Source organism: Panthera onca, chromosome D4 (genome assembly GCF_046562875.1).
Source record: "Panthera onca isolate mPanOnc1 chromosome D4, mPanOnc1 haplotype 2, whole genome shotgun sequence".
In the NCBI taxonomy this organism is placed as follows: domain Eukaryota; kingdom Metazoa; phylum Chordata; class Mammalia; order Carnivora; family Felidae; genus Panthera; species Panthera onca.
The window spans coordinates 42,837,765-42,860,693 of record NC_138351.1 but is presented as its reverse complement, the minus strand read 5'-3'; the positions used below and the strand labels follow the sequence as shown (position 1 = coordinate 42,860,693).

Here is a 22,929-nt window from a genome sequence, read left to right as displayed (position 1 = left end):
TCAATATCCCTGATGAATATGGATGCAAAAATTCTCAATAAGATACTAGCAAATTGAATTCAACAGCATATAAAAAGAATTATTCACCATGATCAAGTGGGATTCATTCCTGGGATGCAGGGCTGGTTCAACATTCGCAAATCAATCAATGAGATACAACACATTAATAAAAGAAAAGATAAGAACTATATGATCCTGTCAATCGATGCAGAAAAGGCCTTTGACAAAATTCAGCAAGCTTTCTTAATAAAAACCCTCGAGAAAGTCGGGATAGAAGGAACATACTTAAACATCATAAAAGCCATTTATGAAAAGCCCACAGCTAACATCATCCTCAATGGGGAAAAACTGAGAGCTTTTTCCCTGAGATCAGGAACACGACAGGGATGTCCACTCTCACCGCTGTTGTTTAACAAACTGTTGGAAGTTTTAGCATCAACAATCAGACAACAAAAGGAAATCAAAGGCATCAAAATTGGCAGAGATGAAGTTAAGCTTTCACTTTTTGCAGATGACATGATATTATACATGGAAAATCCAACAGCCTCCACCAAAAGTCTGCTAGAACTGATACATGAATTTAGCAAAGTTGCAGGATACAAAATCAATGTACAGAAATCAGTTGCATTCTTATACACTAATAATGAAGCAACAGAAAGACAAATAAAGAAACTGATCCCATTCACAATTGCCCCAAGAAGCATAAAATACCTAGGGATAAATCTAACCAAAGATGTAAAAGATCTGTATGCTGAAAACTATAGAAAGCTTATGAAGGAAACTGAAGAAGATATAAAGAAATGGAAAAACATTCCGTGCTCATGGATTGGAAGAATAAATATTGTTAAAATGTCAATACTACCCAAAGCTATCTACACATTCCATGCAATTCCAATCAAAATTGCACCAGCATTCTTCTCGAAACTAGAACAAGCTATTCTAAAATTCGTATGGAACCACAAAAGGCCCTGAATAGCCAAAGTAATTTTGAAGAAGAAGACCAAAGCAGGAGACATCACAATCCCAGACCTTAGCCTCTACTACAAAGCTGTAATCATCAAGACAGCATGGTATAGGCACAAAAACAAACACATAGACCAATGGAATAGAACAGAAACCCCAGAACTAGACCCACAAACGTATGGCCAACTAATCTTTGACAAAGCAGGAAAGAACATCCAATGGAAAAAAGACAGTCTCTGTAACAAATGGTGCTGGGAGAACTGGACAGCAACATGCAGAAGGTTGAAACTAGACCACTTTCTCAAACCATTCACAAAAATAAACTCAAAATGGATAAAGGACCTGAATGTGAGACAGGAAACCATTAAAACCCTAGAGGAGAAAGCAGGAAAAAACCTCTCTGACCTCAGCCATAGCAATTTCTTACTTGACACATCCCCAAAGGCAAGGGAATTAAAAGCAAAAATGAACTACTGGGACCTTATGAAGATAAAAACCTTCCGCACAGCAAAGGAAACAACCAACAAAACTAAAAGGCAACCAACGGAATGGGAAAAGATATTTGCAAATGACATATCGGACAAAGGGCTAGTATCCAAAATCTATAAAGAGCTCACCAAACTCCACACCCAAAAAACAAATAATCCAGGGAAGAAATGGGCAGAAAACATGAATAGACACTTCTCTAAAGAAGACATCCGGATGGCCAACAGGCACATGAAAAGATGCTCAACATCGCTCCTCATCTGGGAAATACAAATCAAAACCACACTCAGATATCACCTCACGCCAGTCAGAGTGGCCAAAATGAACAAATCAGCAGACTATAGATGCTGGCGAGGATGTGGAGAAACGGGAACCCTCCTGCACTGTTGGTGGGAATGCAAACTGGTGCAGCCGCTCTGGAAAACAGTGTGGAAGTTCCTCAAAAAATTAAAAATAGACCTACCCTATGACCCAGCAATAGCACTGCTAGGAATTTACCCAAGGGATACAGGAGTACTGATGCATAGGGGCACTTGTACCCCAATGTTTATAGCAGCACTCTCAACAATAGCCAAATTATGGAAAGAGCCTAAATGTCCATCAACTGATGAATGGATAAAGAAATTGTGGTTTATATACACAATGGAATACTACGTGGCAATGAGAAAGAATGAAATATGGCCCTTTGTAGCAACGTGGATGGAACTGGAGAGTGTGATGCTAAGTGAAATAAGCCATACAGAGAAAGACAGATACCATATGGTTTCACTCTTATGTGGATCCTGAGAGACTTAACAGAAACCCATGGGGGAGGGGAAGGAAAAAAAAAAAAGAGGTTAGAGTGGAAGAGAGCCAAAGCATAAGAGACTCTTAAAAACTGAGAACAAACTGAGGGTTGATGGGGGGTGGGAGGGAGGGGAGGGTGGGTGATGGGTACTGAGGAGGGCACATTTTGGGATGAGCGCTAGGTGTTGTATGGAAACCAATCGACAATAAACTTCATATATTGAAATAAAAACTTTGAAAAAAAAATAAAAATTAAAAAAATAAAAATTAAAAAAAAGGCAAGAATTGTAACTTCAAATTTTCCAAAGTACCATCACAGAATAGTATATACATTTAACATATTATACTTTGTAGAAAGTTATAACCATTACTGAACAAAAATATACATGATTTTGGCAAAGAAATTAGGGCCTCTAAAAAAAATTAGGAGGCGTAAAAACAAATAATCTCTTATGGAAATTTAATATTTTATCCCCAAGCTAAGTGATTCTGCTCAAAAAGGTAAATAGTTAAGTAGTATATCCCTCAAGAAAGAGGAAGCACAAAAAGAATTTAGCAAAGAAAAGGGGAAATATACTATCATTTTTAAAAGTCAACATTTTAAAAAAATGGTATGCTATAGCTATCTAGATCTGGTAACCTGAGCATTCCCTAAAGCACTCACTGCAAACTTAAAACCCAAGAATATCAAAGAGTGGCAAAATCCATTCTCTTCCACAGAATAGAGCTGTAACTGAAGAATAGATTGCTCAGTCTGGATCTTTATCCTCCCTAACCTCCAGAATCTCGGGGTGGCCAATATGGCTAGTTTTTCTCAATCTAGTGTGAGTACAAATGACACTTGGCACTTCTAAGTCATATGGTTATATCTATTAGGCAGCTTAGCCTAGGCATATAACAGTATTTATCCATCTTAGAATCCATTTTAATGTTTTTTGATATTCAGGTAGAAAATACAACATCTTCCCCCCCAGAGCAAACAGGCTAAAATATTATTTCTAAGATTTTATCATTATGGTATCAATTATCATATTTCCTATGAGGAAAACACAACATTGGAGAATGTATAAACTTCAAGCTTATATGTCATAAAAGAACGCATTGTTCCATTTTAGAAAGATATTCTATGGATGTAGAGAACATAAAAATAATTGGATCTTTTATCTAAGTTAACTTCCACTTTAAGTTTTTTGATAAAACAACTTTATAACAGTAACCAAACTTAGATCAAAGTTCTCATAAAAGTTTAATTGGCTAGGAAGGAAAATAGAGTCAAAACTCAAAGATCATAGTTTCCAAAAAGAGCCTCCATTTACCCTAGAAGAATTATGGGCAATTTAGCCCGTAAGGAACAATTGGATACAAAATGAATTTAAATATTTTATCACAATAGAGGCCATTCTTGCAATAAATTTCTTTCTCCTTCATTTTTGAGATGTGTATACTTTGAAAATGGTTCTGGGAAGCACTGATAACATGGATTTTTTGCAGTGATAATATCCTGATTATATAATTACATATAATTTTACTATATATGTAATTGTATAATTAACTGATTATAGATAAGACATAAGAAAGCACAGTTTTCAAAAGATCAAATGGAATCATTCCTGTTATTTGTTGATCCTTTCTATGAATGAAACCATCTGAAAATTTACAAGTTTCAATGATATTGCTAATAATACAATGCTAACTGGTAATAATAAAAGGCAAAATTCAATAGAACAATGAATAATTGCTAGTTACTACTATAAAACCATAACACTATCTTAAGAATTTTAATGAATAAATGACATAGCCCATTAATTCGGACAACAACAGGCTATAAGCAAATTACAACAGTGAAGAATATGTGGCCATAGTAGTTTCAAAATAGTGATGGTTTGAGATGATTACCCTGATATTCTTAATGAATATTTTTTTAATTAAAAGTAATTGCAAATATCTACACCTGAAAAAATATACTTATTCTTAGTATTTTCTGTTACACCAACCTGTTCCAATTCTTGTATTTTAGCATCCTTCACTTGCAGAATTTCTAAAACTTTTCTGTCTTTAGCTTCAGATTTCTGTTTTTCTCTATAAAGAAAAATAAGGGAGAGTTTATTAGTTATAATTGGTAGCTAATCCTTTAAATTTTCACATCCTGAAAATGAGTATCACTTTAAAATATAGAAAATTAAATTATCTGGGGTTGACAGCCCTTTCAGAATTAATCAGAAACCATATGGCAAGTGACAACAACTTACAAACTGCTGACAACTAAGACAACTTCATACCAAAAGAACAGTTTAGTTTCCAGATTTAGATCCATGATTAAAAAAAAAATACGCAACACATTTAATCTTGATCACAACCACTCTATCATCAATTTAAAATAAGCCAATATGTTCTTTATGTTTTAATGTTTATTTATTTTTGAGAGAGAGAGAATGCAAGTGGGGGAGGGATGGGGCGGGGAGAATTCCAAGCAGGCTCTGCACTGACCCCAGAGAGCCTCATGCAGGGTTTAAACTCACAAACCGCGAGATCATGACGAGAGCCGAAATCAGAGCTTAACCAATTGAGACACCCAGGCACCCAAAGTCAGTATGTTCTTAACATAAGCACTTTATACACACAATTAAATTAAGAATAAAATATCATTTTTTTAAGTAAAAGACTCAAAAGAGAACTAGAGACTTACTAGTAACTTTTAATAACGTTTTAACAATTTAAAACGGGATAAAAATTTACCGGACATTTATTTATATTTTAAAACACTTTAAAAATAAGTAAAATAAATAGAAATCTATACTTAAATCACTCAGGAGTGGCAAAGTATACAGGAAAGTTAGAAGAAAAGAACCCTCAACTGCGAAACAGTGAAATGAAGCGAAGGGCCCTAGAAGGTACAAAGGAATATCAGAATGAAGAGACACCAATCAGAAAACCACAACACTGGTTTAAGAGATAAATTCAGATGATACACTAGTACACTTAAAAAATTTTAAATTAGACTTGCAATAACCTAGCATAATAAGTTCACACTTTGAGGCAATTCTCTGTTCTCTAAGTTGATACTATTAATAGAAAAACATAAAAGAAAGAATTAAGGAAACACAGCCACGTCTCTAAGGATTGCAAACTAAACAGAAATACAACGCTACAAACAAGGAGAAGGTGCTGTGTACTGTCCAGATCCAGATGTGGGCTAAGGTGAAAAAGAGCTCGGCTCCTGAGGGTAACTGCTAATGAAAGTGCCCTGCCCAATATAGGGAATCAGAGCTAACTAAGCTCATTGTTTGAATCCAGAGACTAGGGTGGCGCCCCGAACTTCTGAAAGGAGTCTGGAAAAAGTCTTTCCCCACCCTTGCCTGGAACTAAGGCTTATATGAAAGTTTAGAAAGGCAAACGTTTATAGATAAAATCCCAATCAGGCACTGAGCCAAAACACTCCATAGCCGAGGTACTAAATTTAACAAATCCTCTGTGTCATTATTGGCTAAGAGCCTCACACTACAAATATAAAACCTATTTCAGGATGGGATAAGGGTGACAATTTAGTGGCAAACACAAAATTTTTAGAGAAAAAAAGGCATTAGGCAAGGCAGGGTAGTGGAGAAAGGAATAAGAGAACAGTAACATCAACCCTCCTACTCAAGGTTTATCACAAAAAATCCAACAAAACACAAGAAGAAAACACACACTCTACATTCACATACAACACATGCAAACACTGACTGAATAATTCAAAGAATCAATCACTCTAGACAAAATTAAAATAACACAACACACTGAAAAAGACTTTAAGGGGCGTCTGGGTGGCTCAGTCATTTAAGTGTCCGACTCCTGGTTTCAGCTCAGGTCATGATCTCACAGTTCCGTGAGTTCAAGCCCACGTCAGGCTCAGTAGCACAGAGCCTGCTTGGGATTCTCTCTCTCCCCCTCACTCTGCCCCTTCTCTACTCACGCTGTCTCTGTCTCTCTCAAAAATAAATAAAAATAAAGACTTTAAAGTAAGTAAGGATTTATGACCTAAAAGAATGACTACAATTAAAAACAAAAACAATAAATAGATCTTAAAAAATATATTGAAAACCTTGCAAATAAAAATTACAACCACTAGATCAAAACACAATTCAATGGGCTTAGCTCAAAACTAGATGTAAAAAGAGAATAAGTGAAATGGATAATAACAATGAGAAATTCATCCAGAACACTGTATACAGAAATGAGATGAAAAATATAGAAACACAGTTAAGACATGCAGGTCTCACTTGAAACTCCCAGCATATGACTAAAGAGTTCCAGAAGCAAAAAAAAAAAAAAAAATGGGATGAAAGATAAAGCGGTATTTTTAGGAGATAATTTCTGAGAATGTTTTAGAATTAAATAGAATCCTGATTGAAAGAATACGTACCAGAATAAATACCTAAAAAACAAACAAACACACATTTACACATTAATCCATCATTCACTTAATGAGTGTTTATTGAGCATTTATTATATGCTCGACTTCATTCTAGGGAATAGAGAACGGCAGCAAACAAAATAAACCAAGTGCTGTCTTGATGGAATTAACATTCTAGCTCATAGATGCTGAAAATAAATGATATATAAGTGAATATATAGTATGCCAACTAGCTATATGTATAAGAACAATAAACTAGGGTAATGCAGAAAGGGATGCCTCGTCTTAGAGAACTGGGAAGCAAAAAGAAGGCTGTTGCTATTTTGTATAGAACAATATAGAAGGTTGTTGTTTTTATATAGCAAAAAGAAGGCTGTCGCTATTTTATAAAAACGACTGTCCTTAAAGATATGTGAGCAGAAACTTAAAGGAAGGAATTAAGAGTCATGGAGATTTCAGGGAAGAGTTTTCCAGGCTTTGGGAACAGTAGCAAGAGCAAAGATACTGAGGCAAGAGCACAATTGGTGTAGCCAAAGAACAGCAAAATAGTAACGTCCATACAAGGGGAGAATGGTGGCTGAGGACAGAATAGTCACTGGGAATAAAGCAGTATATTGCCTTTTAAGCCCTATGAACTTTAGATCTGACTCCCAATAAAATTGGAACAGAGAAGATAGTTTTGAGTAAGGAAATAATACAATAAGAATTAATATTTCACAAGTATCACAGTGGGTCCTGGGCTGAGGTCAGACTCTAGCAATCAAAAGTAGAAGCAGAGAGAATAATTAGGGGGCAAATAAAATACCCAGGTGAGAACTAAAGATGAACTCGACAAGATAGGTAATGGTGGCGTTACTGAGAAAGTAATAAAATTCTTGATATTTTGAAGGTTGGGCTAACAGGATTTCTTGATCCAATAGGTATGAGATTTAAGGGAAGAGAGAAGTCAAGAATGTTTCCAAGGCTTTTGTCTGAATAACTGGAAGGATGAAGTAGACATGATCTCAGATCCTGATGAGGAGAGTTAAGGGACATTAGAATTTTGGATTTGGACAGGGGCACCTGGGTGGCTTAGTCAGTTAAACCTCCGACTTAGGCTCAGGTCATGATTTCAAGGTCCAAGAGTCCAAGCCCCACATCGGACTCTGTGTTGACAGCTCAGAGCCTGGAGCTTGCTTCAGATTCTGTGTCTCCCTCTCTCTCTGCTCCTCCCGCACTCACACTCTGTCTCTCTCTCTCAAGAATAAACAAACACTAAAAAAAAAATTTTTTTTTAAGTATTTGGGATTTGGACATGTCAAATGTGAGATGTTTAATCAAAATCCAATATGCGGTTGGTAAACAAGTCTAGAATCAGTCAAATGGTCAAGGCTGAAGATAAAACTTTAGGCATCATCCAAATATATTTAAAAGCCTAAGAAGTAATTTTGGATAGAAAAATCTGAGAATTGGGTCCTGAGGCACTCCACATTTATAGGTTAGTAAGGCGAGGAAAACAGCCAATGATACCACAAAGGATACACAGTCATGCAAAAGGAGAATCAAGAGAGAAAGCTAAGTGAACAAGTTATTTCTAGAAGGAACCAACCTTGGCAAATGCTGTAAACATGTTAAAGAAGACAAAGACTAAAAACTGGACTTCTGGGATTTAGCAGTATTGTAGTCACTGGTGATTTTGACAAGAGCTGTTTTAGGAGAATGGTGGACATACAAGCCTAATTGGAGTCAGTTCAAGAGAGAAAGAAAAAAATAGAGATAGTAAAAACTACTTTTCAGATGAATTTTTCTGTAAAAAGCAGCAGAGAAATGGAACAGTATTTCAAAAGAAATGTGAGATCAAAAGAGATTTTTTTCAAAAGACAGAAGATAAAATTGCATGTGAGTATGTGGACAGGAATGACCCAGGATAGTGAGCGATACAGAAGACGCAAGAGAGAGAAGAGAGAACTGCAGAGTGACATCCTTGAATCCTTAAGGCTTCAGTGTGCACAGTTTTTTTTTGAACTTAAGTGACAGTATAAACAGTTCTTCCAAAGAAATAAAAAGAGAAAAAGAGAAAATAGATTCAGGTATGTTGGTAGAAGATGTGGTTATGGGAAAGAGTAAAAGCTCTCTTCTAAAAGCTTCTATTTATTCAGTGGTGTAAGAAGCAAGGAGGTTGTCAAGAGTTTAGCTAAAGCTACTCCATGCCTTGGCATCCATTTGGTTTGGCCAAGCAGCCTGAAGCTAGTTCATGCAAGTGCCCTAGATAGCAGCTCACAGAGTCACAAGTAAATTAAAGTTCTTGATATGACTTCCCTAACAGCCGTTGTGATCAACAATCTCCCCTGCCTCCCAATGCCATTCCCTTATGTGTCCCTTACATAAGATCCCCTCATAGAGCTCACCAAAACCTAGCTCTTTTGGTTTGACTAATCCCACCTGAGCCTGGAAACCCCAAAGTACTCCACACACAAACCCTCATAAAGGCATGTGCCCTAGGTCCTCTCTGTCTCCGTACTGTGCCTTGACTTCCCCATGTGGCCCCTCGAGGCATTCCGGGTACTTCCTCTAGGACATGTGAGCAATAAACTTCTCTATTTCAGTTTTTCTTATGGTCTGTTGTTGAACCATGGCTCACCATCCAGCGCCCTGTGCTCCACTTAACATTAATCTGACAAATTCATAACAGTTATCTGAAAATGAAAAGGAAAAACAAAGTGTTATAAGTTGACAAGAGAGTTAAGCATCAAATAGTCTTCTAGGAGACTGGGATGGTAAGTGAGCCAGGAAAAAATAGGGTATCTACTAGTCAGTACTAAGACCATGAAAGTCAGTAGTCATAAATTCACATATGACCAGTCGTCATGGCTCAGAATTTTTCTCTAGCCAGGTTCAGCCCTCTGAATATAGGCACACACTAGGTAGAGAATTGGAATAAATCACACTTAAAATTTTACAAACATATGTATTATTTTTACTGTTTGTATTTTATTCTGTTTTATTATTTTATTTTCTATTACCAAGTATTGATAGCACATCTAATGCATAATCACAGTCCATTGTCTTCAACTGGGCTCTCTTTGTATTTATTTTTTTTTATTAATAATGAATTTCAACATATTTTCACCAATTGAAATGTTTTTTTCCTAATTTTCCAGTGCCAGTCAACATAACTGTCATTTTATATTTTATTGTTTTTGATTTATAAAACTATTTTATATATTAAAAATATATGACCTTTATCACTATATTGTACACCTGAAACTAATATAATAATATGCTAACTATACTGGAATTAAAATTAAAAGCTTAAAGAAAAAAAAGAAAAAAATATATACACCCTTTGCCTATCATTTGTCACAAATACATAATCTCAAATTATCATTTGAATGTTTAATATTATAAAATCACGAGTACTGCAAAACAGTACTACATCAATTCAAGGTATATGCATCAGGGGGAAGATGGCTTCAAATCTCAAAGGGAAGGGCTTGATTGAGTTTACTCAAGGACAAAGACCCAGGATATAACAGCCAAGATATTAATTCCAGTCAGAAACTCCCCCTGTAAGTTGCTTTTTGAATATGCTATGAGCCTAGTATTAAATTCCCAGGAATTAGTTTAGTTTACAGGGATAGAGTCTTTCTAATTCACTCTTTTGTAGTAAGCCTAAAATCCCTACCAGTGTCCAAATACGTTCTGGTGTCCTTTTTATGAGGCAGGGATAAACCATGTGCCACAAAACTCAAACAAAAGCATTACTGCAGCTTGGTACCAGAGTGATTATCTCCTACTATATACACAGGTATGTACATAAACTTACTCACAGTCTAACCAAGTGGTTCTCATACTGTGAGTTACCAGAGAAGTGGGATTAGCATCATCCAAGAACTTGCTAGAAATGTACTATCTTCTACCCTTCCTAAGTGCAGAAACTCTAGGGTAGGGCCCAGCAATCGGTGTTTAACCATAACAAGGTGCTCTGGACTGAATGTTTCATATTCATGTTGAAGCCCTAATCCCCAATGCGCTAGTTTTTGTAGGTGGGGCCTTTGGGAAGTCATAAGGATGGGGTCCTCATGAATGGCGTTAGGGATCTACATGAAGATGATCTCCCTCCCCATCATGTGAAAATATAGCAAGAAGGTAGCTGTCTGCAAGAGAGCTCTCACAAGGAATGGAATCAGTAGTCACCTTGATATTGGACTTCCTAACCTCCAGAAATATAAGAAATTAATGTTTGGCTTTTTAGCCACCTGAACTATGATATTCTGTTATAACAACCCGAACTAAGACACAAAGCCTCAAGTGATGCTGACACACACTAAAATTTGAGAGTCATTGAAATAACAATAACTAAGCTGAATAATATAATACTGAAAATATAGGTCATAAATGATCTATAAACTTCATGTCAAATATAAACTTCAAAAATATACTTCACTGATGTATTTTAAACCAAAAACCTTCAAAAATGACTATTATAGTTTTGAAATTGAAAAAAAAAAATCACAATTCACAATCTATATAGAGATTTGTCCAGCAGCTCCTCCTGGTGGCACATGGTATTTTCATAACAGGAAAATGCTCCCAAGAGAAAACAGCGCTACAATACGAATACAATTATTTTTTACTTAAAATAATACAAGGTAAAAAAGTTGTTACAAATTTAAAACACCACCAATGTATCTGGTCAATTCAATTAATATATATTCTCTGTATTTATGAGACATTTAAAAAAAGGTTCCTAAAAAAAAAGGGATACTGTCAAGAAGTTGATGATGATCAATGACTGAGACAAACTCCTGTTTAGCTAATTAGAACCACTGATGTGCAATAATGATGTGAGCTAAGAATATTTGCAGACTTCTTTAGGATGAAAAATGAAGTGAAGAGACGCTGTCAAATGTGTACAAGTTTAAAGCTCCAATCACTTTTCCCAAGAGTACTACCCATTTAAACATTTAACATTGCTGGTACTTAGCCACATGAACTACCACGGTAACTTTTTGCCATTTTTCTAAACTCAAAAATCTGAGAAATTATTCTAAATCATTAGGAAACAAAATTTTATTGTGTTATAGACCATGCCATATATTATACAATATGACAGGATCATATTTTCTGGGCTTGAGCCCATTTTTAATGAGATGTCAAAAATGAAATATTAGAGTCTAAAAGAAACATTTAACTATAAATGAGGCAATGATATTGGTCTGATTTAGAAAACAAAGAAAATAAAAAAGCAAAGCTTACTGACATTGATTATTCTTAATTAACAGATAACAATAATGCACAAAATAAACCTAGTTGGAAGAACATTTTCTTTCATTTGAGCACAAAATCTATTAAAATGTAGATTTTATACTTATTAATGACTTTCCATTTAAATGCTTTCTCACTTTCTGATAAACATTAAGATTCTAAAACAGGAAGACTGATAAAAATGGAAGTTTAGGGAAATGAGAATCATACCATTATCATATTATCTAACCTTTTATTCATGAACTGTTTTATAACTATTTTTCTACTTTGAATATGCATAATAAACTACTAAAATGGTATCTATGAACAATATAATGAGAAAACTTTAAAAAAAACTTAACACAAGTATTTTTTCAAATATGTTTACTCCACAGTAAAAACAGCTATTGAAAAAAACTCTAATATACTTAAATAAAAATACATTACTAAATCAACAGATCCCCAAACCTTTGGTATAAAATATTTTAAAGGTCAAGTATACTTAAGATATCTATTTCTCTTTAAGATCAGAGCTTAATTTTTAGTATACAATCCAGAATTTCAAATTATTATATTTTATACTTCAATATAAAAATATATTTAAACTATATATGAAAGCCAAAATTTGTGATGGAAGATTCAGCCTGACACATAAAAAATGATTGATCTTTTTCTTGTTCCATCAGGTATTTCCAAAGTAGAATAAAGAATAGAATTAGGCTACAGCATCTTAATCTGAATTTGCAAATTATGGGGTACTGGTGAACTCTGTAAACAAAGAAGAAATCAATAATTTACTAGAACATAACAGCTTAGATTTAATATATTACTAAATAATATATTTGTTTCAGATATCCTTATTCATTCAACATCATTTCTAACACGAAGTTGAAACTCAAAACCCTTTCTGTTTTATAGTTATAAATTAAATGATCTTATTTGGTTATTGATTTTCCTGTTTCTTCTTTTAACTACCTGTCCAGTTACTTCTGCATAAACACTCCCTATTACCTAAAACATCCAGAAAAGAGTTGGAAAAGATTGTGCGTTATATGTCTTTAATAATTGTGCAAATATTTTTCACCCAGAATCTAGAAGTCTTTTACAGTGTTCAAAAATATCAGCACTTCAGAACAGACTGTTTTAACATCTGCACATCACCAGGGCTGCCCCCAAGGATTTTTAAATGATGCCTGCCTGTGCTGAATAAAGTGCTAACTTGCACCTTGCATTTCAAACTGTGTCCTGAGCAGCCATCCAGTTGGTACAACACCAGCTGAATTCCCACAGGCCACTGTTCACTCAGGCTTGACTGCAATTATCATGTCAATATTTTGTGCTCCGATATGCAGATATGCACACATGCAAGCTGCATAATACTTCCTTCTCCATGGAATGTTGACTTATGTTCAATGTTCTGGGAATTTTTAATGAAACCAGAAATAAACTTACATCAAATAAAGACTATTGCAATTATTTTGCCATAAAAATGATATGTCTATGTTAAATTATAAAAGCTAAATTTTTAAAGGAACTATGCTTCAGTATTTATTTCATAGAATTATTTCATAATTCTTTAATGTAAAAGGTCTTCATAAAGGTTAAAAGAATTTGACAATGTGTTTTTTCATACTTATTGTTCATTCTTTCACCTTAAGCAGTACAGTGGTTCCAATTAAATACCTTTCTATTAGTAGCTTTGACCATCTTCCCATTCATCCATCTCAGCCCAGGCATTCATGGCTGTTGCACCAGGAAAAGTACTCAGCAAAATATATTTATGCCCTGTGTGGAGCTGCCTAGCAGCACTGCTGCCAGATGGAAGAATTCTGGCAGCTACACTTCTGGGGTCTCCAACCAGCCATGCTACTTCCATGCTCCAAAATGCAACCTTTTGCAGGCTGTGCTTGCTTAATACACATGGGACAGTGTACAACCATACAGCAGCTGTGCAACCCATGTGTTTAAAAGTGGAATGGAGCAGGAGGGAGGTGTTCCCAGTGGTGAGAGTATATAATATAAGCTTATAACAACAGCCTGCTTATTAAGCATCTAAACTTCAAGTGTAAACATAAATATGAGATAATCTCTCATCCTCTATGAGGTTAAATCTTTAAACACATTTATTTCAAGAATATAGTATGCATATTCTAAATAAACATGCAAAAAATACTAAATATCATCTTGCCTTTTTATTCCTTTTATGGTTCCCATTTTCCAGGACTGAGTTTTCATTTATGGATGTGAGAGAGAGAGAGAGAGAGAGAGAGAGAACAGTGAAAATGGGAGACTGAGTAAAGGAAAAAAGTATTGAGGAACCCATCAAATAGTAAAAATAAATGTTAAAAAGAAAGCAAAACATGTCTCTAAGATTTATACAAAGATTAAGTATTTAGAAGTAAAAAAGAAAAATGGGAAAATAAAGCAATGTCTATAGAGGTTTCATTTGAAAATGTTGTATATGAAGAAGTAAAAAACATTACAATTGGTAAACTCTGAACATCTCCAATTTGGGACAGATATATTTCTGAATTTGAGTATTCAAATTCAAGTACAAAACACATTTAAGGATAAGCAAAGTGCAATAACCTTTAATGTTAAAGAACAATAAAAACATCAAAAAGGCTGCAAGTTACTCTTGGAAGCCTATTATTTACAAAACACTAATTGACTTTTCTCAAGACTATAAAAACAAACTGAAAAGGAATGTAAAATATAACATGAGATGGTGGTGATGATGATGATGATATACATACAATGTGCAAGGCATTATTATAACAAATATATGTGCATTAACTCAAAACAATTCTATTCTTATTTTCATTTTACAGAAGAGAAAACTAAGGCATATAAAAGTGAGTATTTTGCCTCAAATCACACAATAAACCACGTGATAGAGCCAAGATTTTAAACCATGTAGCCCTGTCTCCATGGCTATCATAACCACTAAATCATTAAAAATAACTACAGTTCAATATTAAGTTCCAGCGAAAGACATACAAATTTTTCCCTAACATCTTTAAAACTGTTAAATACTGGATTTCGTATTTTTCCATCCATAAAGATGTAACGATATTCACCTTTCTAGCTTAGATTCTTCTAGAATGTCAGCATTGCCTATAAAGCTGTTTCAAAATGTAGATACCTCAATCTCATCGTAAACCTTGACAAGTAACAATCTCACAGAGTTCATAGGTGAATTATAGCTCACAAATCTCTTTAAACAACTGGATCCACAACTCAGTGAAGGAAATATTCTTACAATTAAGTCTTTGCTCTGTAACTCATTGATTAAAATTAAATATGACATTCCTCACATGTCCCCTTATCAAATTTTTGACTACTTGAGAAGAACTGTTTAAGGATCAATGCCACTTTTGGGTACCGATTACTGGACAAGCTTTTAACTAAATGCTTCTGTAATCCTTCAACAAACTCTTCTTAAAATCCTTTTAACAGATGTGGTAACTGAGACCTAGAGAGAGTGTTTCAATAAGAAAGACTCAGCAATATTTGTCATTTCAACTCTGGTTGTTGTAACATCGAAGTCTGTATTCCCAACCATCTATGTTCATGCCTCACCCCTCCCAAATTCCTATGTTGAAATCTAATCCCCAAGGTTCTGGTGTTTGGAGTAAGGGGATCCAGAGGAATTGGGAGGTAGGGACTTGGTGCCCTTAAAAGGCAAACAAGACACCAGAGCACTCTCTTGCCACCACGTGAAGACACAAGAAGTTGGTAGTCTGCAACAGCTCTCACCAGAACCTGGCCATGCTGGCACCCTGATCTCATGCTTCTTGCCTCCAGAACTGTGAGAAATAGATATCTGACGTATAACCCACCCAGTTCATGGTATTTTGTTATAGCAGCCTGAGCTGAGTCTCTTTTTACTGTTAGTTTTTAAATTCCTAATTTTAAAATTTAATCTTAAATACATCTCCAGAAGTTCTGATTTTATATAAATCTGAAAGAGATTCTTACAGGTAAGAAATAATACTTTAATCATGGAAAAATGTAAACTTTTAATTTAACAAATACTATACGTACAACAAACAATGTTGAGATGGAATAAATGCAGGGAAGAGAGCTTGTTTATTAAATGAGGGAGGATCAAGGAAGACATCTCTTAATGATTACAATTTTTACCACAACCACCTTCCTGAGAAGCATGTTGTATTCTCCTTCCCCTGACCCTCTCTCCTCTCACAGTATAAGTAGAATATTAAGCACATATCAGGCATTCAAATAGTAATTCTGAATTAAATATAAGGATTTATTAAGTACTATCAGGTATGCAAACTATACCACAATCTATACAAACCCAGAACTTAAAAACTCATAGAAACATATGGAATTTTCAAGAAGATTTAAAACAATAAAAACATAAATAATTGAACAATATTTTTTTTGCAGATGGGAGTATATTGAAAAAAGAAACAATAGTATTCATTAAGAAGTAAAATGAATGTCATATTGCTGGCCAGCTATACCAAATACCTTTCATTTCCAGCAATTCTATCGATCAAACTTATGTGTAATCATGGTATACTCTCTCCCAAATCATTAGAATGACTTCTCAAACAGATCTAGCATCCATTAACTTCTTGCTAAAATCCAATTCCTTGAACTCATCATGAAACATATTCCAAGTTTAATCTTAAAGTCATCATAACATAAATGGAATACAATGCCAGTAAGTAATATATTTATTTTATTTCTTAAAGTTTTAAAGCGTTATTCTTGGCTTCTTTTCTCTAATCTAATCTACTAATAAATAACTTTAATAAGTGTAGGACCATAAAATAAATTTAGATCACAGTTAGTTGTTTTCTTCTTTCTTTGTTAACATTCAGGTGAGAGATTAATTCTCCATCTGGATAGTAGTTAAAAACAGGGGCTCTGGAACCATACACACTGCCACTCATTAGTTCTGTGAGCCTGGGCAAATTATTTAACCTCTCTGTAGTTCATTTCCTCCATCTGTATAATAAGAATAATAATTAGACCCATCTCATAGGACTATTGTAAGAATTTAGCCAATATGTTGAAAACACTAAAAACCACTAAAAACCCCATGTGGACCATAGTAAACACTTGATAGATGTAAGCTATTATCACTATGATTGTTTTATTATGTATTAAACTAAGGACACATGGAATTGCAAATATATCCTTAGCGTAATATTACACAAAAATATTTTCCATATAGTTCAGAATATACTTCCTTATACATCATTTTGAAAAATTTATTTAAGTAATCTCTACACCCAACGTGGGCCTCAAACCCACGACCCTGAGATGAAGGCACACACTCTTCTGATTGAGCCAGACAGGCGCCCCCAAAATATATTATTTAAAAAAATCATTTTGAGTCACAATACAGTTTAGAACTGTATGCAAATATCCTAAAGGATTAATCAGGAATATCTTAAATCCATTTCAATATAATAATTGATACTGAGAAAAACAATAACAGCACAGATAATTTTGACCATTTGCAGTTTGAGTCCTTTTCCCTTATTTATTCCCATTATAAAATTCATCTTTTTCTTTTGTTTATTCAATACACCTTGTAGAGTAATAAAGTACTGCATTTTTCTCCCACTTAATATCATGTTTTAGGATTTTATTCATTCATTATTTCTTTGTATTACAGATTATTTATAAACATAGTCACAAAACTAATTTATTCAATAATGCTTATATGAAACCTCTGCAGTAAACACTTCCATCAAGAAAAATGTCAAATGCATTATCCCTTTATTTCACTATTACACAGTTTTTTTAAGAAACCTTGCTGGTCAAAAATGATCAAAAAGGATTCTCTGTCTCAACATAAAATAATTAGGTTACTAACCATGCCAAAATTCCATATAAAGCAGTAATAAACATTAGAAGAGAATGTGCTAATTCTATTACCCAGATTGTGTACCAAGGTTCCCAGGGGTGTTGTAACAGACAGGGCATTGTGGGATATTTTAAATGTCTACGGGAAACAGAAATACTTCACGTCTATTGGACACCATACAGAATACTTGCTAGAAGTTCAGAGCTTCAATATTAGATTGCACTACATTTCTTTCATGACATATCTTTATGAAGTTCAGTTTTTGACCACTGCTGTGATAAAAATTAAGGTGAGAGCAAAAAGCAATGTGAAATAAGAAATAAGGGTAGCAGTGTCCAATCTGATTATAAGGTTGGAGCAATTGTCCAGTACCCAAAAGTTCACATCCTACAGCAAATAATTATGTTTAAGAATAAAATTAAAATATAACTTTTTCCTTTTAATTTGTATGTATTTTAATAGCCGTTACAATGTTAGGGCATAAATACTTAATCCCAATGAAACTCTTGGATATTTCTCTTTAATTTGAAGTGCCATGAAAATATTACTGATATACAAAGGTACTATGAACTGAGAACACTGGGGAACCTACGAGTTAATCTTTAAAGAAAACAGATTCATTACTTAAATGACCAAAGATTATAATGCATGAATAATTATTAATTACAACACTTAGAGCAACAGAGATCTTTGCTAAAAAGTCTCACAACTCCGTGGTAGTAGTTCTTAATTGCTATCATTACAATTCTACTCAGTCTCACTCAACTTTAATCTCAGTTCATTTCAGCAGGCTCATACATGACTCTTCAAGAGTAAAACTGAAGGAGTATAAGAATATAACAACTCAGCTAATGACAAATAAGTTACATACACTCAAGGTTAAACACAGATATTTTGGCACAACTTTTTAACCACTAAGAATTTCTAGGTACAAACATCATTATGTGTATCAACGAACTTCATTATGGGAGGTCTACCTGATACTCTGAATATAATAACAACAAAATCAGTTAAATTTTTTATACCTGGTACTTTAGTGAAAAATTCAATTTGCCATGTGAATAAAATTAAATTCACCAGACAAAAAATTTCCTTTGTTGGCATAATTTCAATTTAAGTTACTATACGTTCTTATGTACTATACGTACTTACATGTACATGTGTGCTATATGTACTTATGTACTATAAGTTCAATTAAGTAATCATATGTTCATACTGATTTATATGTTTTAAAATGTCTGACAGTTCTGGGTCATTTCCCAGCATATGAAGCTGAATTGACTTCTGTTACTAGCCATAGAGAGGAAAAGGATATGCCCTGCTACTTTAGACAACTTGAAATCTATAAAAAATACACAAAATATTTTCAGAACTAGTGAGAAGATGGCAGTGTAGGAGGACACTGGGCTCACCTCGTCCTGTTGATTGCTTAGATTCCACCCACATCAGCCTAAATATCCCAGAAAACCCCCAGAAGGCTAGCAGAATGGACTCTCCAGAGCCAAGCGTAGACAAGAGGCCCATGGAAGACAGTAGGAAGGGCAGAGAGATGGTATGTGCTACACAGACTGGCGGAAGGGAGCCAGGGTGGTGGAGGGGCAGGCCCCAGCAAGGCAGAACCCCCAAAGTCTGGCTTGCAAAGGCGGAGGGGCCGGATTGCATGAGTTCTGACAGCCATCTGGACTTAACATCTGGAATGCTAAAAGTCAACAGCTCTGCTCTCAGAGAGCAGGGAGGGCGAAAGGAGGCCAGGAGGGAGAGTTGTTGAGCCCCTGAAGGACAGAACTCAGCCGGGGAGCAAAGGTGCTGGCAAGCACCATTTCCCTCTCCCATCCTCCAGCCAAAATTCCAAAGGGAACGAGCTCCCATCACTGAACTTGCTTGCACCGTGAAATCGTCCAATGCTGTTTTTCTGTGGATCCATCCCTCTGATGGGTCTGCCTCCCTGCAGGTGCTGCAGGGCCCCTCCTGCAGGGGACCACCTATGGCAAACTTAGCTAAGCCTGCCCCTCCTGCCCCTCCTGCCCCTGTGCACCTTGCAGATCCACCCCGTCTAATAAGCCCTTGGGCAGATCTCTTCAAAACAGCACCACAAACCTGGCAGTGTGCAAGCAGCCCAGACAGGGGACACACGACTCCACAGTGAGTCCTGCCCCTGCAAGAGGGGAAGATAAGGTACACACCAGTCTGACTGTGGCCCCAGTGGAGGGCTAGGGGCAGACATCGGTCTGACTGCAGTCCTGCCCACCAACACAAGTTTCTCTGGACAGCACAGGGGAAGTGCCCTGCAGTTGGAGCTACCTCAGGGATGAACCAAATAGACAAAATGGAAGAATTCTCCTCAAAAGAAACTCCAGGAAGAAGCGACAGCTAACGAATAGATCAAAAACCATTGAAGCAATATAACGGAACAAGAATTTAGAATAGTAGTCATAAAATTAATCGCTAGGCTTGAAAAAAGCATAGAGGACAGCAGAGAATCTATTGCTACAAACATCAAGGGACTAAGAAATAGTCATGAGGAACTAAAAAATGTTATAAATGAGGTGCAAAATAAAATCGAGGTAGCCACAGCATGGACTGAAGAGGTAAAGGGGAGAATAGGTGAATTAGAAGATAAAACTATGGAAAAAGAGGAAGCTGAGAAAAAGAGATAAAAAAGTTCGGGAGTTTGAGGGGAGAATTAGAGAACTAAGTAATACAATCAAACAGAAAAATATCCGTATCGTAGGAATTCCACAAGAAGAGATAGAAAGGGGCTGAAGGTGCACTTGAACAAATGACCGCTGCGAACTTCCCTGATCTGGGGAAGGAAACGGGCATTGAAATCCAAGAGGAGAGCTCCCTTCAGACATAACTTGAATTGATCTTCTGCACAACGTATCATAGTGAAACTGGCAAAACACAAGGATAAAGAGAGAATTCTGAAAGCAGCTAGGGATAAACGGGCCCTAACTTACAAATGTAGACACATAAGGGTAGTAGCAGACCTATCTACTAATTTGGCAGGCCAGAAAGGAATGGCAGGAGATCTTCCATGTGATGAACAGAAAAAAACATGCAGTCAAGAATCCTTTATCCAGCAAGTCTGTCATTCAGAATAGAAGGAGAGATAAAAGTTTTCCCAAACAAACAAAAAATGAAGGAATTCATCACCACTAAACCAGCCCTACAAGAGATCCTAAGGGGGAGTCTGTGAGTGAAATGTTGCAAGCACCACAAAGTACCAGAGACATCACTACAAGCATGAAACCTAAAGACATCACAATGACTCTAAACACTTATCTTTCAATAATAACTAGACTAAATAGACTAAATGCTCCAACCAAAAGACACAGGGTATCTGAATGGATAAAAAAACAAGACCCATCTATTTGCTGTCTACAAGACTCATTTTAGACCTGAAGACACCTTCAGATTGAAAGTAAGGGGATGGAGAACTATCTATCATGCTACTGGAAGTCAAAAGAAAGCTGGAGTAGCCATACTTATATCAGACAAACTAGACTTTAATATTAAAGACTGTAACAAGAGACAAAGAAAGGCATTATATAATCATTACAGGGTCTATACATCAGGAAGAGCTAACAATTATAAATGTCTATGCACCGAATATGAAAGCCCCCAAATATAGAAAACAATTAATCACAAACATAAGCAACCTTATTGATAAGAATGTGGTAACTGTAGGGGACGTTAATACTCCACTTACAACAATGGATAGATCATCTAGACACAGGATCAATAAAGACACAAGGGCCCTGAATGATACATTGGATCAGATGGACTTGACAGATATATTTACAACTCTGCATCCCAAAGCAACAGAATATACTTTCTTCTTGACTGAACATGAGACATTCTCCAAAATAGATCACATATTGGGTCACAAAACAGCCCTTCATAAGTATACAAGAATTGAGATCATACCATGCACACTTTCAGACCACTATGCTATGAAACTTGAAATCAACCACAGGAAAAAGTCTGGGAAACTTCCAAAAGCATGGAGGTTAAAGAACACCCTACTAAAGAATGAATGGGTTAATGAGGCAATTGAAGAAGAAATGTAAAAATATATGAAAACAAATGAAAATGAAAATACAACAATCCAAACACTCTGGGATGCAGCGAAGGCAGTCCTGAGAGGAAAATACACTGCAATCCAGGCCTATCTCAAGAAACAAGAAAAATCCCAAATACAAAATCTAACAGCACACCTAAAGGAAATAGAAGCAGAACAGCAAAGACACCCCAAACCCAGCAGAAGAAGGGAAATAATAAAGACCAGAGCAAAATAAACAATATACAATCTAAAAACACAGTAGAGCAGACCAATGAAACCAAAAGTTGTTTTTTTGAAAAAATAAACAAAATTGATAAACCTCTAGCTAGGCTTCTCAAAAAGAAAAGGGAGAGGACCCAAATAGATATAATCAGGAATGAAAATGGAACTATTAGAACCAATCCCTCAGAAATACAAGCAATTATCAGGGAATACTATGAAAAATTATATGCCAACAAACTGGACAACCTGGAAGAAATGGACCAATTCCTAAGCACCCACCCACTTTCAAAACTCAAACAGGAAGAAATAGAAAATTTTAACAGACCCATAACCAGTGAAGAAATTGAATCAGTTATCAAAAATCTCCCAACAAATAAGAGTCCAGGACCAGATGGCTTCCCTGGGGAATTCTACCAGACATTTAAAGCAGAGATAATACCTATCGTTCTCAAGGTGTTCCAAAAACTAGAAAGGGAAGGAAAAGTTCCAGACTCATTCTATGAAGCCAGCATTACTTTGATTACCAAACCAGACAGAGACCCAGCAAAAAAAGAGAACTATAGGTCAATATCCCTGATGAATATGGATGTAAAAATTCTCAACAAGATACTAGCAAATAGAATTCAACAGCATATAAGAAGAATTATTCACCATGATCAAGTGGGATTCATTCCTGGGCTGCAGAGCTGGTTCAACATTCGCAAATCAATCAATGTGACACATCACATTAATAAAAGAAAAGATAAGAAACATATGATCCTGTCAATCGATGCAGAAAAAGCATTTGACAGGGGTGCCAGGGTAGCTCAGTCGGTTAAGTGTCCGACTTCGGCTCAGGTCATGATCTCACGGTCCGTGAGTTCGAGCCCCGCATCTATCTCAAAGCTTCTATCTCTCTCTCAAAAATTAATAAACATTAAAAAAATTTTAAGAATACAC

At 35.5% G+C, this 22,929-nt stretch overlaps 1 protein-coding gene across 2 annotated transcripts in view; it reads right to left on the bottom strand.

Moving 5' to 3' along the window:
- Positions 1-22,929, bottom strand: part of CNTLN (centlein) — a 311,202-nt gene that overhangs the window by 231,536 nt on the left and 56,737 nt on the right. For both annotated transcript variants that reach the window (XM_078436769.2, XM_078436771.2), the window contains exon 3: positions 4,230-4,314. In XM_078436769.2, the coding sequence (XP_078292895.2) occupies positions 4,230-4,314 (85 nt within the window). The remainder of the gene's footprint in view (positions 1-4,229; positions 4,315-22,929) is intronic.